Source organism: Periplaneta americana, chromosome 14 (genome assembly GCF_040183065.1).
Source record: "Periplaneta americana isolate PAMFEO1 chromosome 14, P.americana_PAMFEO1_priV1, whole genome shotgun sequence".
In the NCBI taxonomy this organism is placed as follows: domain Eukaryota; kingdom Metazoa; phylum Arthropoda; class Insecta; order Blattodea; family Blattidae; genus Periplaneta; species Periplaneta americana.
Window position 1 is genome coordinate 116541297 of NC_091130.1, and position 21231 is coordinate 116562527.

Genomic DNA, 21231 nt, shown 5'->3' on the forward strand with positions numbered 1-21231 from the left:
ATATTTGTATATCGGTATGTATTTTTTTGTATGTGATTTGAGCCTGGTTGAGTGGAAGAAAAAGCCTGATGGCCTTAACTCTGCCAGGGAAAATAAAACTATTATTATTATTATTATCATCATCATCATCATCATCATCATCATATCCCACCTCTCTCAAATCCATTTTAATATTATCTTCCCATCTACGCCTCGGCCTCCCTAAAGGTCTTTTTCCCTCCGGCCTCCCAACTAACACTCTATATACATTTCTGGATTCGCCCATACGTGCTACATGACCTGCCCATCTCAAATGTCTCGATTTAATGTTCCTAATTATGTATGTCAGGTGAAGAATACAATGCGTGCAGTTCTGTGTTGTGTAACTTTCTCCATTCTCCTGTAACTTCATCCCGCTTAGCCCCAAATATTTTCCTAAGCACCTTATTCTCAAACACCCTTAACCTATGTTCCTCTCTCAGAGTGAGAGTCCAAGTTTCAGAACCATACAGAAAAACCGGTAATATAACTGTTTTATAAATTTTAACTTTCAGATTTTTCGACAGCAGACTGGATGATAAAAGTTTCTCAACCGAATAATAACGGGCATTTCCCATATTTATTCTGTGTTTAATTTCCTCCCGAATATCATTTATATTTGTTACTGTTGCTCCCAGATATTTGAACTTCTCCCGTCTTTTATTGAAATAATTATCTCTATTCACCTCAACTGGATTCTGTAAGAATTTCAATTTTGCCTGTTTCCTTCTTTCTACTACCATGCAACAATCTTCATCAAACCACGGTTTCTTTTCCTTATTATTATTATTATTATTATTATTATTATTATTATTATTATTATTGCGTAAGTTCCGCGATGTTAATAATACTGTTTAATGCACAAAATTGCAGAGATGAATGCGAATGCACGAGTCGTCAAATTATACAAAATATGAAGCAATAAAATTTAGTCTGGCTGCAGAAAATAGAAGTAAAGGAACGTGTTTGTGGCGTTCGGTCTTCCTACACGCGCACCGACGCGCATGCAACTGGTCAGTGATCGATGTCCTGAAACGCCTCGACGCTGCATTCCAGCGGCAAGACTGGACTAACACCTCAACAATCGCCCACGACGGACGCGCTTTGGATCAGTAGACCGCGTTATATGTTGTGATCTGGCCAGAATGAGTGATTTCATGTGGTTCAATTGTTTGATTCTTGTTAGTAACTTCAGTTAACAGTTGAAATACGAAGTGCCTAGGAACAGTTGTCGACAATCAAGTTTTAGGAAAGAGAAAAACAGGTACGTATGAACTTTATATTGTTTTGAGTAGTGTTCCCTTTTTGTTTATTGTTGAATAACACAATTTGTTCATTTTTTAATCACAATTTAATACTCGGCTTTCAATAATGATGCGTGATATGTGACTAACGCAAGGTGACTTCGTCGCGAGTTTTTCGGGAGTTACAAATTTTGATACTTTGTCCTGACGTGTTTAAAGGCAATTTGGGACGCCAATTTATACGCCTTTAGCCAAGTTCTAATGCATTTTCATTGCAAAACCTTTCTCTGTACTTTGGCTGTACTTTGTCCACAGTTAAGCACCTGTACTTCATGAAGCAATGAAAGTGTATAGGCTTACATTCGCTATATTTTGAACTCTGATAGTATTCATTGGTTGAAAACTTTGTGGATATCCAAATTTGAAGACGACTTTCTTCCTTCAGCTGTTCAGGCAATCTTCCTAAAAACTTGAAATGAAATAAAAAAGTACCACTGAGCCCTCGTTCTGCTAAAGTGCTCTAAGTTCAATCTTACAATACGTCTCCTAAAAAACGGGACAGCCCCTTTTTTTTTGGCCTAGGTGGCTGGTGTCCCCGTTTTTTTGTCGGGGCGCGGAATTTTATTTCATAATGTAAAAATCAATGATTTCTCTAACTGATGTTTACTTCATAAATTAATACTGAAATTATAGTTTTGATATGTAAAATGTTTGCAAATATTTGATTTTGGAATTAGCAAACATGAATGAACTATATATGAAGAGAAGCCTTCTATTAGAAAAAAGTGCAAAATACTGTCAGTACTATCCAGTGACATAAATAAATTGATATGAATAAACATTGTTTAAAGGTAATAGTGCTCTTTCTTTTCTTTGGTCTTGTTTTAATCTTAATCAATACATATTTCATTAACTTTCAACCTCAATTTCCTTACTAAACATAGATATTAAAAGTGTCCAGTATTTTCACGAGACATTTATGGCAAACTTGTCTAAGTTGCTTGAAGAAATGGACTTCATAAAGCTTGCAGAAATTTAAATCTTCCAGCAGAGTAATTTTAAACAAAACATTTTCATCTAAAGGCACTGAAAGAACTTCTCTTTTGATTATAGATACATGCACCATTTGGTTACTTGCTGAAAATGTACGATGACTAGGTCTATGTGCAACAGATTACGATCGGGAAGAAAGATTGGGATATTGCAAATTCAAAAATGGCTGAAATAATCTCGCTTCAACAATCATGTTCCTTTCTCAAATATTAAATTTGATCAGCGTTCCTTTTCTACCTTTCTGGAATCTATGCCGTCATTGAAAGAATATTTTCTCTAATCAATATCACACAGATTAATGACAAATCTAAGCTTGTGGAGATTCTGAAGATAATGTTGTTGGCTTAAATGAAACGTGACAAAACCGGTATTGAGTTTTTTCGTCGTTTCTGATGAAAACAACCCCCTTATGAAAATTGACAGCTCGTGTTGATCACAATTTTAAGATTAATAGTTTCCTTAGCAACAAATTTTATTATGAATAGTATGCTATGCTATTTTATATTGATTATTTTTAGTCATAAAATAAAATAAAAATTCACTGCCAGGACATTTTTAAGATGCCTCGAATTTTAAGTGGAAATTGCGGTCATCTTCATTAATCTTATATTACGTTTCATTATAAAAGCATGATAATTTCAAGCAAAATCTTTGTTAAATCACGGACAACTTCTTGCAATGAAATAGAAAATATAAATAGTAACAGGCCTAGATTATTATTGAGGCTTTAAGCTGCAGAATTATACAACAATAAAAAACTATAAAACTACTACTGCTATTATTATTATTATTATTATTATTATTATTATTATTGATAATATTACTGTATTGCTGCTACTAATATTAATATTATTACTGGTACAGTATTAACGAAATGTGGTCATTGGCATAGCTCGGGCTGTAGAGCGTTTTGACTGCTCATCTGGAGCTATATGGGTTCGATACTCATTTGGGCTGATCACTTGGTTGAGTTTCTTCCGAGATCTTCCCAATTGTAAGACAAATGCCAGGTAATCACATGGTGAATTCTCAGCTTTGTCTAGCCAAATACAATTTCGCTATCATTAATTCCACTGACGCTAAGTAACCTAGTAATTGATACATTAAATTAAATAAAACATTAACGTGTGTGTAGTTAAATTCATTTTTGTTAATGGAAGAAGCTTAATATTGTAATATTTTTTTGTGAATACAAAGCATTATTCTAATTACCTGAAAAATGTAACAAATCTCTTACATCTATATTAAGTATTAAATTACATAATTCTAATTATTGTCTTATACAGTGTAAATGTCCTATTATTAAGAAGTCCTCTGAAGTTAAGTATTTAGGCATAATTTTAGCCAATCATTTAAAATGGAACCAACACATTAATTACCTTTGTAATAAATTACGTAAAATAATATATTATTTTGTTTTATTGGGGAATTACTTGTCAATATGTTTATTACGCACAATATACTTAACTTAATTCAATCGGTAATTATGTATGGAATTATAGGATGGGGTAGCTTATTTAAAACCAATTTTAATCCACTTTATTTATTACAGAAGAAAATAATTAAAATAGGTCTTCATAAACCTATTGATTTTCCATCTCAAAAATTGTTTTTAGACTTTAATGTTCTTAAAATAAGAAAAATTTATTATATTGTATTAATAAAATTTATACATAAAATCGAAATAATTTTGAATCGTATTCTCATAGTTATGAAACAAAAGATATGAATTCTTTAAGACTCTTTAAATCAAAATGGAACACTGCTACAGTATTTAACCATAGTAGTAATTTAGGCCTAAGAATACACAACAAATTTATATTTAAATATCCTAATCTTGTCAATTCTAATAGTTTTAGTATTAAGTTGAAAAAGTTATGTATGGATTTGATAAAAATTGAAAAATTATAAATTTAAATTTATATATTCTTATTGCACAGAAGACATAAGACAAATTGTATTATATACTTCTTAATTTCAATTGAAGAGTCCACTGCAAGAATGATGGATGTAACTTTCTTGTCGAAAATGAACCAAGACTGTCAATGCATAGCTTAAGACATATAGAATGTGCATACAGAGTTATATGGCATTAACACTGATAGTCATTGTCCAGTAATGATCGGAAAATCACAGTTAAGCTTTGAGCGCTAAGCATTTCAAACTTTCAATTGCTTCTCCTGCAAAATGTATTCCAAATGATATCCATCATTCTTGCAGTGGCCTCTTCAATTCAGGAATCCGCCCCTGAGCACGAGTTCTACCCTTTTAGGGGCGAGTTAAAGTTTTTCTGTTTATATTATAATTTATGTTACAATTATTAGCAAAATAAATAAATATAACAGTCAAGCAGGGTACGTTTGCAATGTTGGAATGCACAAGGACCTGTTCGATTTTGTTTTAGGATTGTTATGTGTGTGACTTCACAATATTATGTTACTTTTGTAAGTCGCAAACTAAAAATAACCTATTATAGGACTTATCTTCAAGAAATAGTACTTGTTAAAACGATATTTATTCCAATATTAATTTCATCCAGTTCAAATACTGTATCACTTTGACATTTTACTTCTTTGTACGAGATGTTGATGTGAAATAGTCTTAATAATTTCTACTTTAACATTCTTCGATTACGTTGTAAGATATGAATGACATTTTAATGTAGTACGCTGACGAATAAGTACAGGAATATGAGTCTGAGTAAATACATGTATTAAAATCACTGTTAATGCAAAAAATATGCTCTAGAATATGCCATTAGGAGAGCCCAGGAAAAAAGAGAGGGTTTGAAACTGAACGGGTTACATCAGATGCTTGTTTATGCGGATGACGTGAATATGTTAGGAGAAAATTTACAAACGATTAGATCAAACACGGGAGATTTACTTGAAGCAAGTAAAGAGATAGGCTTGGAAGTAAACCCCGAAAAATAAAGTATATGATTATGTCTCGTGACCATCAAATAGGCAAACTTGGAACAGTATTTAATTTGGAACATTATCGTAGGATATTTTTGTTTTGTCACAGTAACACCAAACTGTAATAGAACCAATGTGCTAGAAAACAAAGTAATAAGTGAAGATTATGTTGCCACTGTGACAAATAGAAAATACTGTGATCGAAAATACCCTATGATAATGTTCTAAGTTAAACACTGTTCCAAGTTTGCCCATTTGACGGTACAAAATAAAATATAAAAATTGGAAATTTATCCTTTGTAAAGATGGAAAAATCCAAGTACCTTAGAGTAACAGTAATAAATACAAATGGCATTCGGGAGGAAATTAAACACAGGATAAATATGGGAAATGCCTGTTATTATTCGGTTAAGAAGCTTTTGTCATCTAGTCTGCTGTCACAAAATATGACAGTTAGAATTTATAAAACAGATATATTACCGGTTGTTCTGTATGGTTGTGAAACTTGGACTCTCACTTTGAGAGAGGAAGAAACGTTAAGGGTGTTCGAGAATAAGATGCTTAGGAAAATATGTTGGGCTAAGAGGGATGAAGTTACAGGAGAATGGGGAAAGTTACACAACAAAGAACTAAACTCATTGTATTATTCACCTAATAGAATTAGGAGGCACCGACGTAGCTCAGTCGGCTAAGGCGCTTGCCTGCCAGTCCAGAATTGCATTCGGGTGCGGGTTCGATTCCCGCTTGAGCTGATTACCTGGTTGGGTTTTTCCCGAAGTTTTCCCCAACCACAAGACAAATGTCAGGTAATCTATGGTGAAACCTGGCCACATCTCGCCAAATATCATCTCGCTATCACTTTGATATACTCCAAATCACATTTATATCTATCCATATAATGATTTACTTCCACCCAGTAAAAAAAGGCATTTTGCCAAATATCCGGGCTCTATTTATGACCATAATTTAGTGGAATTTTATGTAATGGATATAAGTAAATGATTATTAAATTTTTGGCCATTAAAAACTGGACCTCGTGTCTGTGTTCCGCAAAATCACCTGATGCAGTATTTCCGGTTGTTTTTCTTGAATTGCGGCCTCAAGGTGACTAATTTCTTAGCAATAAATCTCAGTCCTTTGTCCCACCAGATGCACAACATTAGCTTACGTGGATGGATACCGGCTTTTGCATGAGGAGTTGCTTTTTTTGCTAGTGCTCAGTCATTCCTTTCTGTTCTTTATTTTGATGTAAAGGCACCATTTTCGTCAATAATTTTGCACACTTCAAGCATGATGCATAGACATTTTCTTCACAGAATAATAAGTAGATAAGCCTACATGACTAAGTGGAACCGCTTTAGATCAGTTAGTAGAGAGAATACCAGCATTTTGGAAGAATGCAACTTCGATTACAGGTAGAAGAAAGGTATTTCTTGTATCCTGGCTTTGCTCTTGATGGCCATAAGCAACAATGAGTAATTTATGGAAATAGTTACTCTGTAGAGTATATTGATACGTGTTAATACTTGCATGTTCAAGTTAGCATATGACGATTTTTCTATTGCACAAAACAGATACGAGTACCTATGCGTGTCATGTTTGTCACGAAAGGACGCGCTCTACTGAAGGTAGCATTCCTAACAGTTTAATTGTACGGCAGCTTCGGTACTGCTACACACTGTTCGTTTCTTTGTGTGTCCCATATATTGTATACGAATAATGATTTGTGAAATACGAAACGCACAAAATATTATTAATTTACTACTTTTATTCTTATTATTATTATTATTATTATTATTACCACCATCTATTGTGGATCCCTATCACTACGGCATGGCGCGCCCTCAGGTTGCGGATAGAGGAGACGGCCTCCAGATATGGAGGGTAGCTGAGAATATATTGAATAAACAGTCGTGGATAGCCTATAAGGGGTGGTTCTCCAGGTTGGGGGTTGGGCGAAGGGCTAACAACCCATCACCGTGAAAAACAGCTTGTTACAAAACCATACAATAAGGAACATTAAATCCAAACGTTTAAGATGGCCAGGGCATGTAACACGTATGGGCGAATCCAGAAATGTATATAGAGTGTTAGTTGGGAGGCCGGAGGGAAATACTTTTGGGGAGGCCGAGACGTAGATTGGAGTATAATATTAAAATGAATTTGAGGGAGATGGGATATGATGATAGGGACTGGATTAATCTTGCACAGGATAGGGATCGATGGCGAGCTTATGTGAGGGCGGCAATGAGCCTGCGAGTTCCTTAAAAGCTGTTTGTATTATTATTATTATTATTATTATTATTATTAAATCAACTACCCGGAGGTTGGAAACTTATAAGTGACGTCAATAATGCCTTACTCATGAGGCAACTAAGCCAGAAGATAGTAGGTTAGGGTAGCCAGTTCCTTCCCCTCTCCATTGCATACACTACATCGCTGACTATAACATATTACACTAATCAGACTTCAGATGTATACAAACAATTGTTCTTTCTCTCCACACCTGTGGAGTAACGGTTAGCGCGTCTAGCCGCGAAACAAGGTAGCCCGGGTTCGATTCCCGGTCGGGACAAGCTACCTGGTTGAGGTTTTTTCTGGGGTTTTCCCACAACCCAATATGAGCAAATGTTGGGTAACTTTTCTCTGTTGGACCCCGGATTCATTTCACCGGCATTATCACCATCATCTCATTCAGACGCTAAATAACCTAAGCTGTTGATAAAGCGTCGTAAAATAACCTACTAAAATAAAATAAATTCTCTGATAAATATCATCAAGTGAGATGTACTGCCTGATAATAGATGTACGGATAAAGAGCCTTGATGGGAATCCACCTATATGTAGGCAACAAGCAGACTGTTAAAAGTAGTATTTATACAGAGGCTTTTGTTTACTGCACATGTGCAGTGTGTTGTAAAAGAAACTTACATAATGAGGGAGCTCCAAATTTTATTTTCGTATCTGTACATATCAGCAAAAACTTACATCTCACTATTATTATTATTATTATTATTATTATTATTATTATTGTTGTTGTTGTTGTTGTTGTTGATGATGTTTAACCTATTGTTCGGAGACAGGTTGGAACCTCAAAAGTGACGCCAATAAGGCATTATTCATGAGGCAACTAACTCAGGAAATAATGGAGTAGGGTGGCCAGTTCCTTTCCCCCTGCATTACATACATCGCTGACTTGTAACATACAGTATTTCACTAATCAGATTTCAGATGTATACAAACAATTGAATCCTCTAGAACAGCGTTGTCAAACACAGCCTAAACGGAGCGGAGCGCTCCAGTATAACTCGTTGCGAGCTCCGGTGCTTCCACAGACATAAGCAAGTTCACGCTCCGACTAGACGTCTCTAGCACCACAACCGGTTTCGGAGCTTACAACTCTGACACTACTGCTCTAGAATCATAACTCACAATATTCGAAAACCTGTTTTTTTGGGGGGAGGGGGAAATTAAGCAAAAACTTACATCTCACTAACAGATGCCATAGAGTTAATAACAACGAAAAAGAAATACAAATGTCTATTCTTATTATGTATTTTGTTGAAAATTGTTACTATGGAAACTATTAAATTTACAACCACCGTCTTCTGAAAACATATATATATATATATATATATATATATATATATATATATATATATATATAATTTGAACTGGTAATGGAAATTATGGGAAAACGGCTGAACGGATTTTAATAAATGACCCCTCATTTTGAAGCTCGGAACCCAAAGTTTTTCGGAAAAATAGTAGTTTTCAGTGAAATGTCAATTTTCCTACATCATTTTCCTTTTTTCCAAAATCCATCTTTCGTCAGTTTTGAGAATTAATTAATTGCATTCACGGCATACTTGATGTTCGCTTCTTTAAGCGAAGCGAGCATCAAGTCGGCCGTGTTGCATTTCAGAATAAAACAAAACATACACTAGGCCTACAATAAAAAAATAGGCTATTACACGAAGGCCATGACCTACAGGATTGCTGACATAGAGTTCAGACGGCTCAGATTCTTTCCCATCATAATGCCAATCTGTCGATCTTCATTTGTGCAATTTTTTGATAACGTATAAAAAATAATTTTCAGGTCTGATTCTCTGGTCTGTAGTTTTCCGAGTACAGCTGTGTATTGGATATTTTTTTTAATTTTATTGGGTTATTTTACGACGCTGTATCAACATCTAGGTTATTTAGCGTCTGAATGAAATGAAGGTGATAATGCTGGTGAAATGAGTCCGGGGTCCAGCACCGAAAGTTACCCAGCATGTATTGGATATTAAGAACTACAAAACTTAAGAATGTGTCATGACATTATTACCATTAAAAATGAAATATTATTATAGTTAATGCAACACATAATGCTATACTGATATATGAAAGTGAAACCTTTTGGGGTTTTATGTAAGTAGACGCAGAGAAAGAATATTTTATATTAGATCTTCATTTCTATAATTTACTGAGTAACGGCTATAGGCCTATATAAATTTATGTTACTGGAAACTATAAAACTTACGTAAGTAAAATTATCGTTGTTCACGATCTTACAGGCATTTTTGTATTTTTCGAATGGGGTTAATTACTGGTATGGTAATGGGGAGGTCGCAAACAAATGTCTCGCCCAAAAGTGGGTCGCACTTTCAAAAAGTTTGGAAACCACTGCCATAGAGAGATCGTTCAAGAACCGCGGAGATAGATTTTAATAAGGCTCGGCTAACTGTTTGTACTGTACTAATACAGTTAATCATATTTCTGTCTTTACGAATGAGAGATTAAATGAACAAGGAAAGCTTTCTAAGTATTACATGTACTCCTTCACATATCCTGTTCTGAACGTCTAAATTTCCCTACACATTACAGGAAAATACAATGAAATGTAATGCAGTACAATGTATGATGCGATGTAATGAATTGCAATGAAATGTAACATAATGTAAAGTAACGTAACCCTCCCAAAAAAACAAAACACGACTCATAACACAAAAACTTGAGTCAGGCTATGTATGTTTAAAAATATCCGCTTTTCTTTGTGCGGTACTAAGACATAAGAGCGTCTCGTCTGCTTTCTGTCTCTGTTTTAAACTGCTCTTTTCTAGTTAGGTATATCTATAATAACGAAGCGTGATTAAATGTCATCAGCATTAATAGGCCTTATTGACCTGCTCCGGCCTTACAATTTATCCGTCGGTTTATTCATTGGACAGCCCTGCTCTCTTCTTCCATTTCGAATATGTTTCATGAGTCTACTAAATTTGGAAACCTTGATCTGGACATTGGGTTTACATGTTCAACCCAATTCGTATTTTAGGTTATAGGCCTATTCTTTTTTCAAAATGGGGTTTACTTTCAGTTGTTGCAAAAATTTTTATTTAGTTTGAAGTCTGACCAATTGCGTCCTGCTGTTCTTTGCATGAATTTAATCTCACTGGATTTCAGTCTGAACGGAATGGATTTGTTTACTTAATGCAAAACTTTCAAGAATTAAAGACGCAAAAATAAAAGAAGAGATTTTAAACTGTAGACCAGCGCATAGGCTATAAAAATTATTTAAGCATGCATGAAAGATCAACTAATTCTAGCTGCAATTCTGGTGGCAAATTTCCTGGATTTTCGGAATGGGGACAACAGAAGAGCTCTAATTTGGGTTGAATCACTTCCACTTAGCGTCTCTCAATACTGCTTTTCTTAATAATACAATGTTTTCCACATATTAAGTACAGTATATTTCTTTCTTGTTCTATACATCGCTGCTCTACTTCACCTATGCACGGATAACCTTTGCACCGCTAACCCCCTTTCAGTACGTTCTAGTAGGGAAAGAGAAATAATCCACGTGCAGAGCATTCTGCCCGTCGCGCGTGCTAACCCGTACGGGCTTGAATATGCATCGCTGGCCTAAGACATAGAAGCACAGTCTAGTATATACAGTCACGAAGCTTGAGTTTATGATAGTAGGAACAATAGACTGTGCCGGTACTATTTCGCATTGTCTGTAATGAGGCGATAGCAGCGATCCTATGGATGCATATTTACTACGTATTGAGCTTCGTGACTGTATAATATACTAGACCAGTGGCCGGCAGATGCTGCAGTTGTGACGTAAGAGCCAGTCAGATCGCAAGAGCTTGGGAGAGCGAGCAGTTGAGTCTGTCTACAGTATGTCACCCAATTACAGACACGAATAAGTATGTACAAATATTAGAAGAATTGAGTCAGGAATTTGATTGCAGATTTCAAGAGTTTGCAAATCTTCAATCTGATATTTCCATATTTGCGACAACATTTTCAGTGAATATTGACAGTGTTCCATCATCATTGCAACTGGAAGTCATTGATTTGCAAAATGATATTGAAATGAAAGACCGCTTTGAAAACAAAAAGGATCTATCTACATTTTATAGAAGATTTCCCCAGGCAAGATTCCCTCGATTGCATAGATTTGCTGCTAATATTCGGAACAGTTCTTTTCTTGTATGAAGATCTGCAAACCACAACATAGAAACCACCTGTCTGATCTGTACTTGAAACATATTCTTCGCTTGTGTGTTAGCCAGATTATGACTCCAAATATTGCAAAATTAGTGCGCGAAAAAAGAGGAAAAAAATCTCGACAAAGCGTTTAGCTTGGGCACAGTAGTGACACAAAATGATGGTGTGTTTCAAAAGTTGAAATATACTTTGCATACTACTCACCAAGATAGGGCCTATGTAGTTTAATCTGTAGGCTATATTATGTAGAGAAATGTGTGTTAAAAACACTTGAACTGTTTTCAAGTTTCCGAGTAGACAAAGTGTTGCAGTACTGCTTAAAGTATTTATTTATATGCTTATATGTTTATAGCAGTTTCGGAATTTCATTTATATATGCAAACGCTTCTGCAAGTGGCTGTATTATGAGTTTCATGTTATTGTAAGTACATTAAATTTGATTACAAACCAAAATATTTTGTTACATTGATTTATCACGGTTGTACAGTTTTGTTTTCGTACAAATGTATTGTAATTGTGCTGTTCCCATACTATCTCAGAAGAATGGATCGCGCTCTGTCAGTGCATAGACGCCGTACCACCACTGTTCAGTTGAACCTTCTCTCCTCGCTGTGCTCAGTATGCAGAGATTGCCGAGCAAAGAGCAAGGCAGCTACGTAGTATGACGTCACAGAGCACAGAACATGCCGGTCACTGTACTAGACTGTGATAGAATTTGTCTGTTGTCAATGCGATGTTCTGTATTGTCTTACGTCCGTTACACAGCGAAGCGGATCTTCGCTCTATGCATGGACAGATTGATCATCTTTAACAGCAACACGGATATCAGTTCGTGTCCATTGTTTGAAATGAATGTAAAGTCAACGCAATGGATAATAGGAGAAAGTAAACAGTCTCGCAAGATCATATAGTCTTTACGTACCTCCTCGTGTGGTTGGCCCGTAGGAGGAGGGAATAGGCTACAGCGTGTTTACATTCTCCGGCTATCCATTGTGCTAGCTCTACTACAAACCAAAGTGTACCTGCTTATTTTATCTCCTAGAGAATCAAAACAAAGAGGACTATTATGGATACATCCTGTAGTTGCTCATCAATTAATGAAAGGCGCGTCGCTGTGTAATGGGCCTTAAGCGGAGATGCAGCATTTTGCTGACACCACGTTAAACGAATCCAACGTTGTATCCGCATAATATAGAATTATAGAGCCTCAATGTAAAAAAAATGGTATAAGAGTAAAACTAATAAGGTGTATAAATACTTTAGATACATTATAGCCTATTATTATTTTTTTCTACTCCTATGTGTATATTAATTTTATAGTACATGTTGGTCAGATCCAAGCTTGAATATGCATCTGTTGTATGGAACTCCATTACTTCCACCGATTGGGCTAAATTGGAGGATATTCGAAGAAAATTTATTTCCTTGTGTTATTATAGATTTTTACCTAATTCTGATTATTATAAATATGAGGTTAACTGTAAATATTTTAATTGCTGTAGTTTATTTGCCAGACGTCAAGATCTTGAGTATTTATTTTTTGTAAAGTCATTAAGGGTGATATTGATTTTGAGTCCTTCTTAAGCAGTATCAGTCTTCGTATTCCTGCTAAGGGTTTAAAATTTCATATTTTTTTTTTACAATAGAAATTCTAAATCTCTCTCTCTCTGGTCTGCAGATGTATAAAATATGCTAATTTGCATGGATTGAACTTGGATCCATTTAATGTGTAGTATATACTTTGGAGTTTCATGTCAATTAGTTATTAACTGATGTTTTTTGCTTAGATATGTATTATAATATCATTCTCGTTATCTTTTATATCATTTGTATTATATTTATTTATATAATTCCATCCTTTCATTTTCAATTATAATTATTTTTAATTGTCATTATTTTAATAATTATTTCTATGTACTTTTATTGTAATTTATATCATTATTAATGTTTTCGTTATGAAATTATCATATGCTGAACTGTTATTGATCTCTGGTTGTTGTACAGCACGTTAAATAAATATAATAATAATAATAATAATAATAATAATTATTATTATTATTATTATTATTATTATTATTATCATTATTATTAAATTCGTATCACTACTATTAATTTTTACAATCACTATTTTATTAAAAATTGCAGTTTATTGTGTTTCTAAGCGATTCAAAAACATTTAGCATTAATCATTGTCAAGGAGGTTAATTCTTAATATCAGTTACCTTTACTTCTTTTCTGTTTCTATTTTGTATATGCTATCCTCTTCTCGGGCAGAGACTGGTTCACAATAAACTGGGAACGGAAACGACAACGAGAACGAAAACGAAAATACTGTTAAAATAAATGTATTTAAATATGAGCATTCACAGTTAATTGTGATTATTATTAAATTCTTATCACTACTATTAATTTTTACAATTACTATTTTATTAACAATTACAGTTTATTGTGTTTCTAAGCGATTCAAAAACATTTAGCATTAATCATTGTCAAGGAGGTTAATTCTTAATATCAGTTACCTTTACTTTTTTTCCTGTTTCTGTTTTGTGGATGCTAGCCTCTTCTCGGGCAGAGAATAAAGGCTGGTTCACAATAAACTGGGAACGGAAACGACAACGAGAACGAAAACGAAAATACTGTTAAAATAAATGTATTTAAATATGAGCATTCACAGTTAATTGTGATTATTATTAAATTCTTATCACTACTATTAATTTTTACAATTACTATTTTATTAACAATTACAGTTTATTGTGTTTCTAAACGATTCAAAAACATTTAGCATTAATCATTGTCAAGGAGGTTAATTCTTAATATCAGTTACCTTTACTTTTTTTCTGTTTCTATTTTGTGGATGGTAGCCTCTTCTCGGGCAGAGAATAAAGGCTGGCTCGCAATAAACCGGGAACGGAAACGACAACGAGAACGAGAGCGGAAATAATGTTAAAATAAATAGTTAATTGTGAATGCTCACATTTAGGCCTAAATGCATTTATTTTAACAATATTTCTGTTCTAGTTCTCGTTTCTGTTCCCGGTTTATTGTGAACCAGCCTTAAGGCAGCACTAGGTTTGTACTTCCAGCTCTTACCTATAAAAGCCTTATCATAATCACATATGCTCGGAACGAAGTGTTTGTTGACAGATGGGGTGTGCCAGCAGCGCCCCCTCTTTGTCCCGCAACGGGGAGCTGAAATCGACGGCGGACAGCCTGATCCAGGAGGGCACGGGACTCGCGGGGGCTAGTGTGGACAGTCTAACATCTAAAGCAAAGCAGTCGGCCGACGACCTCATCGATGCCGCCGGAGACGTCAAGGACGACGCCCTCGCGAAACTACAAGGTAAAGGCGACATTGTCATCGATAGAATGTCATGAAACATTTATGTGCCGGAAGCACAGTATTCAGATCGTTACGGAGTCCTTTGAACCTTAGAAAGATGCATGATAAGCAGATGAATGAGGAGTAAAAGTGTTATTAATCAAATTGAACGTGTACTTAATTATGCAAGCATTTCAAAGCCTTTCAGGGCCACGGTTGTTTACTTCAAAGAAGGCGTACTTCTTTTATTTAGGAATTGAAAAGCGTTTTTAAACACACATATAAGAAGCAATCCATTACCAGCCCCTACACTTTTTTTGTTGAGTGATGTATATTTATTTCTTCATTTCAAATGCAGGTTTATGATAACACAGGTCTGCGGAAAAAAGAAAAACTAAAAAAAAAAATTATCACCATTTAAATCGAGAAAAATTCGTTCCGGCACCGTGAATCGAACCCGGGACCTCTCAACTCTACGCGCTGAGTGCTCTTTCCAACTGAGCTATGCCGGGATACGATCCACGGTGCCGGCCGAACTCCTCTCGTAATATTTTACGGCCTTACTACCTGCACTTTAGACAATGTAAGTCATACATGCAGGAGCGCATATTTAAATGACTTTTATGGCCATATTCAACATCAGTTTGTGACAACTGCTAACAGTTAATACATCACATATTCATTATATACGAGGTCTCGCCTACCTCATTGAATATTATACGATTACTATGAAGTAGCCAATGTGTATTATCACCATTTAAATCGAGAAAAATTCGTTCCGGCACCGGGAGGTCCCGGGTTCGATTCCCGGTGCCGGAACAAATTTTTCTCGATTTAAATGGTGATAATACACATTGGCTACTTCATAGTAGTCGTATAATATTCAATGAGGTAGGCGAGACCTCATATATATAATGAATATGTGATGTAAAAAAATTAGCTTTCCTTTATGTATTTTTGTCTGCTGAAGCTAGAAATCTTTTAAAAAATGGCACATCACGCACCATTTTTACACAAAACTACATTTTATGTTTTATAGTATAATACTGGTTATTTTGCTGCATCCATAACCCAGTGCTCTAATGTAAAATGTTGTACTAATCTGATGACAAGCATCAGAAACATAATCTAAAAGGCTGTGTGATGTAGAAAGTGGAAGTTCTGAAGAGTTTACCACTTTGAACTCAATGATTTATTACGAAATTTAGGATTACCCAAGGAAGAATCTGAGCTCTTATATTCCAGATTAAAACAAATGAATTTTCTGGCACCAGGAACATCTCTTCATAAGTACAGAAGTAGAGAGGAGAAATTTACTCCTTACTTTTCACAAGAGGATACCTTAGTATAGGCTACTGCTTGATATTCTGGTTTTGATGCAAAAGTTTAATGTTCAGTACGAAGTGGATGATTGCAGACTTTTACCAATTGCTCCAAAAGAAGTCTGAAGGCAGTGATCAGTGCTTTTGCACAATGGCAAAAGGTATGTTTCGTTACCTCTTGGTCATTCGGTACACCTTAGAGAAACTTATGAGAATCTTGAACTGGTCCTTGCAAAGATAAAATACAAATGTCATAACTGGATTATCTGTGAAGATCTGAAAGAGTTGTGCATGCTTCTTGGTCAGCAAGGTGCGCATATTAAGTTTCCTCTGTGAAGGGGACAGCAGAGCAAGCAGCAGTCATTGGGAACAAAAATTCTGGCCACAAAGAACATCTCTTGAAGCTCACCCAAGAGGAAAAGCAACAATCGCACCTTCACCATGAAGAGCAAAAGGCAGCATAAAGCATTTGACTAAATGTGACAATCTAATCTAATATTTGCCACAGGACATGTTTCACTTCATCCCTTCTCCATACTAAATTCAATACCTAACGCTACATTCACATTACTTAAAGTGCCAAAGCATGCTGCGGAAAAATGGTATGCCATAGAGAAAATGTGAACTAAGTTTTGGATTCAGCATCCCAAGAAACTATAGCTAAATGTAGCATCAAGTTTTTGAAAAGTTTTTATGGCCCTTAATTTTGCAGGTCTGTGTAATTTTAATTGAATATCCACAACCCATGCCGTTAGCCTAACGACCAAGGCTATGGCTTTCAATGCTAGAGACTCGAGAGAAATTTTCTCGTAAAATTTTGACTAGTGCATGGGGCCGATACCCACCCAGCATCGAGATGAATTTGAGGAGCTGCTACGACTAGTGGAATCCGAATTCGTAAGCTAGTTATAATGGCTGGAGTATAATCATGCTGGCACATGTAACGCCATACTGGTAGGATGATCGTTCACCTCTGCTGAAGCATGTGGACGTGCACCCTCCATGGGTCGTCGCACCACAGATGTAATTTAATTTAATTTCAGAAACTCTAATATTTTCGTAAATGCAATAAACAATTTAAAAATTAGTACCAATAATAGGCCTACTTAATAACTTTCAACAAAGAGAACATGTAGGCCTATATGCCAAATAGATCTGACAAATTTAGTTGTAGGGCTAATATGAATCAAAATTAAAGTGCAGTAGTACTGAAATTCATGTTATAGAAAATAATTAACAGTAATAGTTTCTATATCAAATTTATATAATATACATAGCTGTGGAGAAAATAAGTTGTTGTTTTCTAATGCCAGGCGTTTGACAATAAAGTCATTTGACCTCTTGCACTCCAATATTTTTCAAAGATATTATCATGGCCAGCCACTGAAGCACAGATTTTGAGGTGTTCCGAATCCATTTCCTGGTTTGAGTTGCACAATGGGCAGTTAGGGGACTGATATATTCCAATTCTATGCAGGTGTTTGGCCAAACAATCATGGCCTGTTGCCAATCTAAATGCAGCTACAGACGATTTTCGTGGTAAATCGGGAATTAACTGTGGATTATGATGCAGAGAGTTCCATTATTTCCCTTGAGATTGTGTTATGAAATTTTGTTTGTTGAAGTGTAAGGCCGGGTTGCAGAAACGCAAATCAAATCAGTCTCTGATCGCCAATCAGTTGATGTCTGATTTATTTGATTGTTCATTGTGTTGCACAAACGTGAATCTCCAATCAAGTTATCTCAATTTACTAATTGCTGATTTGAGAAAGAAATACATTTGACAACAGTGCTATTTAGCAACCACAGCCAATTTGATGTTATTTAAAAGTCGCGAAACGAATGCATCAAGTGGGCGGTGACTAGGAAAACAAGTGAATGTTCAAGTAAATGTTTTGTTGCTTTTTGTAGAAGGAAACAGGTGGATTCTATTTGTATATAGACTACAATATAGTGAAAAAAAAAGAAGCCAACAAAAAAAAAAAAAAAAACGTGAGGGGGCTTCTGTTGTGGGATTTGCTAGGGGAGTCGACAAGAAATTGGAATATGCATAGCCTCCATAACCCAAAATAATTCCATTTCCCATCTCTCTGTTTACAAATGGAGCTCGTAACCTAACTCATTAAAAATATTGTGTTGTCATGTGTAGAACCCTGCCAACGGTCTACAACATTCCAGAATTTCAATGATGGTGTAGACTACATATTGCCTGTATATTCAGAGAAAATAAACCTTTTCTATTTCGATAAAGTTCGGCATCATTTCAACCAGGTGATTGGATGGGGATGTGAACAGTCTATACAACCAATATTAGGCTACTCTTGGAAATCCTGACATGACTGAAAATTCTCTCTGGATTTCAAATCATTCCCTGTTTGAAGTTTGGGGATTTATGAGACCCTGCCATAACAAAGCAATTTCATACGTAACATTCCTAACTACTCGGCAAATAGTTGATTTGTGGACCCTAACAAGATAACCCAAGACCGCCTGAAAAATTCCAACAACATAAAATCTCAGCATTATTAGAACTTGGTTCATAGGAGAAAGTGGAAGGTTTCGATTTGTCTGTCTGCATATATTTGTTTCAATTTTTGAAAGTAACAAAACACACGAATCCTTCCTAAATCTTTGCTCAAATTTTCTGTCATTATACATAAAAACAATTCATGTCTATCACGGAAACGCCTTCTTCTTAATAATATTTTTTTCATTCCAAAATTTCTTCATCAGAAGAATCCATTATGTCGAAAACAATATTGTTACGCTATAACTATTTACTATATACATTACAGTAACTGCATTATAAACAGAACAACATAAATAGCCTATTTAATCGATGATCAGTGACTTAACCAGCAAAAATCTGTTGATCATATCTGATGGAAGACTGATCTCCGATCAAACACTGATTGTTCTTTCTGCAACAGAAATAGAACTGATGGCCAATCAAACCCTCCTTGATTGCCAATCATATTTTGATCGGTGTTTCTGCAACCGGGCCTAAGTATGTAGATTTAATAAATCTTTTCACAGATTAATACGTAGATTTAGTAACAGGTCTGTAAGTAGCAGTGCTGCCCTTCTTTGTTAAAGCATCCGCATTCTCGTTTCCCAGGATTCCACAATGGGATGGTATCCATTGGAATACAATTCTTTTATTGAGTGATATTAATTGAGAGAGCATTTTAGTTATTTCTGCTGTTTGAGATGAAGGTGTGTGTGTTTAGAGACTGATAGAATAGCTGCTTTGGAGTCTGACAATATAACTGCATTCTTAAATGTATTGATGTGGCATAGAAGATTCCTGAGACTTTCACTTATTGCAATGATTTCACCATCAAAACTTGTTGTTCCATATCCAAGAGATCTATAAAGTGAGAAGAGACAGCACATAACACCTGCACCGGCACCATGTTCTCTGGAGATCAAGGATCCGTCGGTGTATAAATGAAGCCAGTTTTGTGAAGGATACCTAATATTAATTGTCTCTAAAGACAATTGTTTCAGTATTTCAGTGTTTACTTCTGATTTCAGTATTTCTTCTGTTAAATTTAGATTATATTCTATATTTAATAGAGTTAAAGGGTTTGGTTTAATTTGTAAGTTTTTCTTTTTTAAATTCGGGATATTGATTTTCTGTTCTAATTCTTGAACAATGGATACAAAACTTTTTTGAGTTTTCAATCTACATAGAGGATGTATGAATGCCAATTTTTTCCTGATAATCTGATAAGTTTTTCATACTGAATCAGTGCTTTTTCTTCTATTGTCATTTTGATGCTGTTAATATTAGTGAGGAATCTCATAGAATCTATTGGAATTGTTTTGATTCCACCAGTAATGAGTCTGAGAGCTTGGTTTTGAACATATTCTATTTCGTTTATGAAAGGTGAAAATAAGTACAGTAGTTACTTTCATAAAAATAGTGTAAAGCAGCATAATACTATTATTTTATTGTTGTTGAATACTCAGGTGTCTGTACATTGTGTCCACAGAAATATTTCATGGTTATAAACTGATATAATTCTGTAACTATACTATTACCAATTCATACCGGTGGTATTAGAAAGAACAGCTCAAAGAATTTTATGGGATGTGTAATTCTAATTTTGGCGGAAGACGATAGCACCATAAGAAAAAAATAAAAGAAAAAAAGACGGTGTTCCCGATCTTTCGCTCGGAATTGTGGCATAGTTGCATAGAAAGAAATTGTGTTAACTCCGTGTGCTATGGTATTCCAATACATACCATCTATGTTCCTGTGGGTTCGTCATAACTCTTTAAATGCTGCAGAATTTACACTGAGTTGAAATGTAAACATTCACACCAATGAACACAATTTGCTTCCATGCAACAATGTCACAATAACAAGCTATAGAGCGGGTTATTTTCTTCATATTTAGTTCATTTCTTCCTTATGGTGTATTATTTATTACTGGTTTATTTCTTGATTCATTAATAGAGAATGGAACATTGGCCACTGTTCTGGGCCTTTCTAATCTTGGTTTTCGAACATATCCTCATTGCAATTTTTGGATTCTGTTCTCCAAGTTTCTGATATACTATTTAAAAAGCTTTTCGTTTTAGATATTTTGTAGTATTTTATATTAAGTGTTTGCTTTTTCTCTTAACTCATATAGAGTCTTTTTTTATTCTCCTCCATTTATATGGAGTGAAAATATTCCTTAAAAGTAGGAAACTTTATGTAATTGTTTCGGTAATATTTTGAATAAATGAGTGTTGATTGTTTAACATGTATTATATCAACAGCTGTGTGTGTTTCTTCTCTCGAATCAATGTGTAACTTCCTTCTGCATTTACATTATGAAACAAGTACGTAACCACGTTCCGCC

The 21231-nt window shown here is 35.0% G+C and overlaps 1 protein-coding gene across 2 annotated transcripts in view; it reads left to right on the forward strand.

Annotated features, from left to right (window-relative positions):
• Positions 1-1067: 1067 nt before the first annotated feature.
• Positions 1068-21231, forward strand: part of LOC138712964 (cilia- and flagella-associated protein 251-like) — a 121939-nt gene continuing 101775 nt past the window's right edge. Inside the window, exons 1-2 of one of the 2 annotated variants that reach the window (XM_069844648.1) lie at positions 1068-1282; positions 14866-15074. In XM_069844648.1, coding sequence (XP_069700749.1) covers positions 14879-15074 — 196 coding nt within the window. In that variant the 5' untranslated portion in view covers positions 1068-1282; positions 14866-14878. The remainder of the gene's footprint in view (positions 1283-14865; positions 15075-21231) is intronic. The other variant, XM_069844647.1, reaches the window with a different exon arrangement.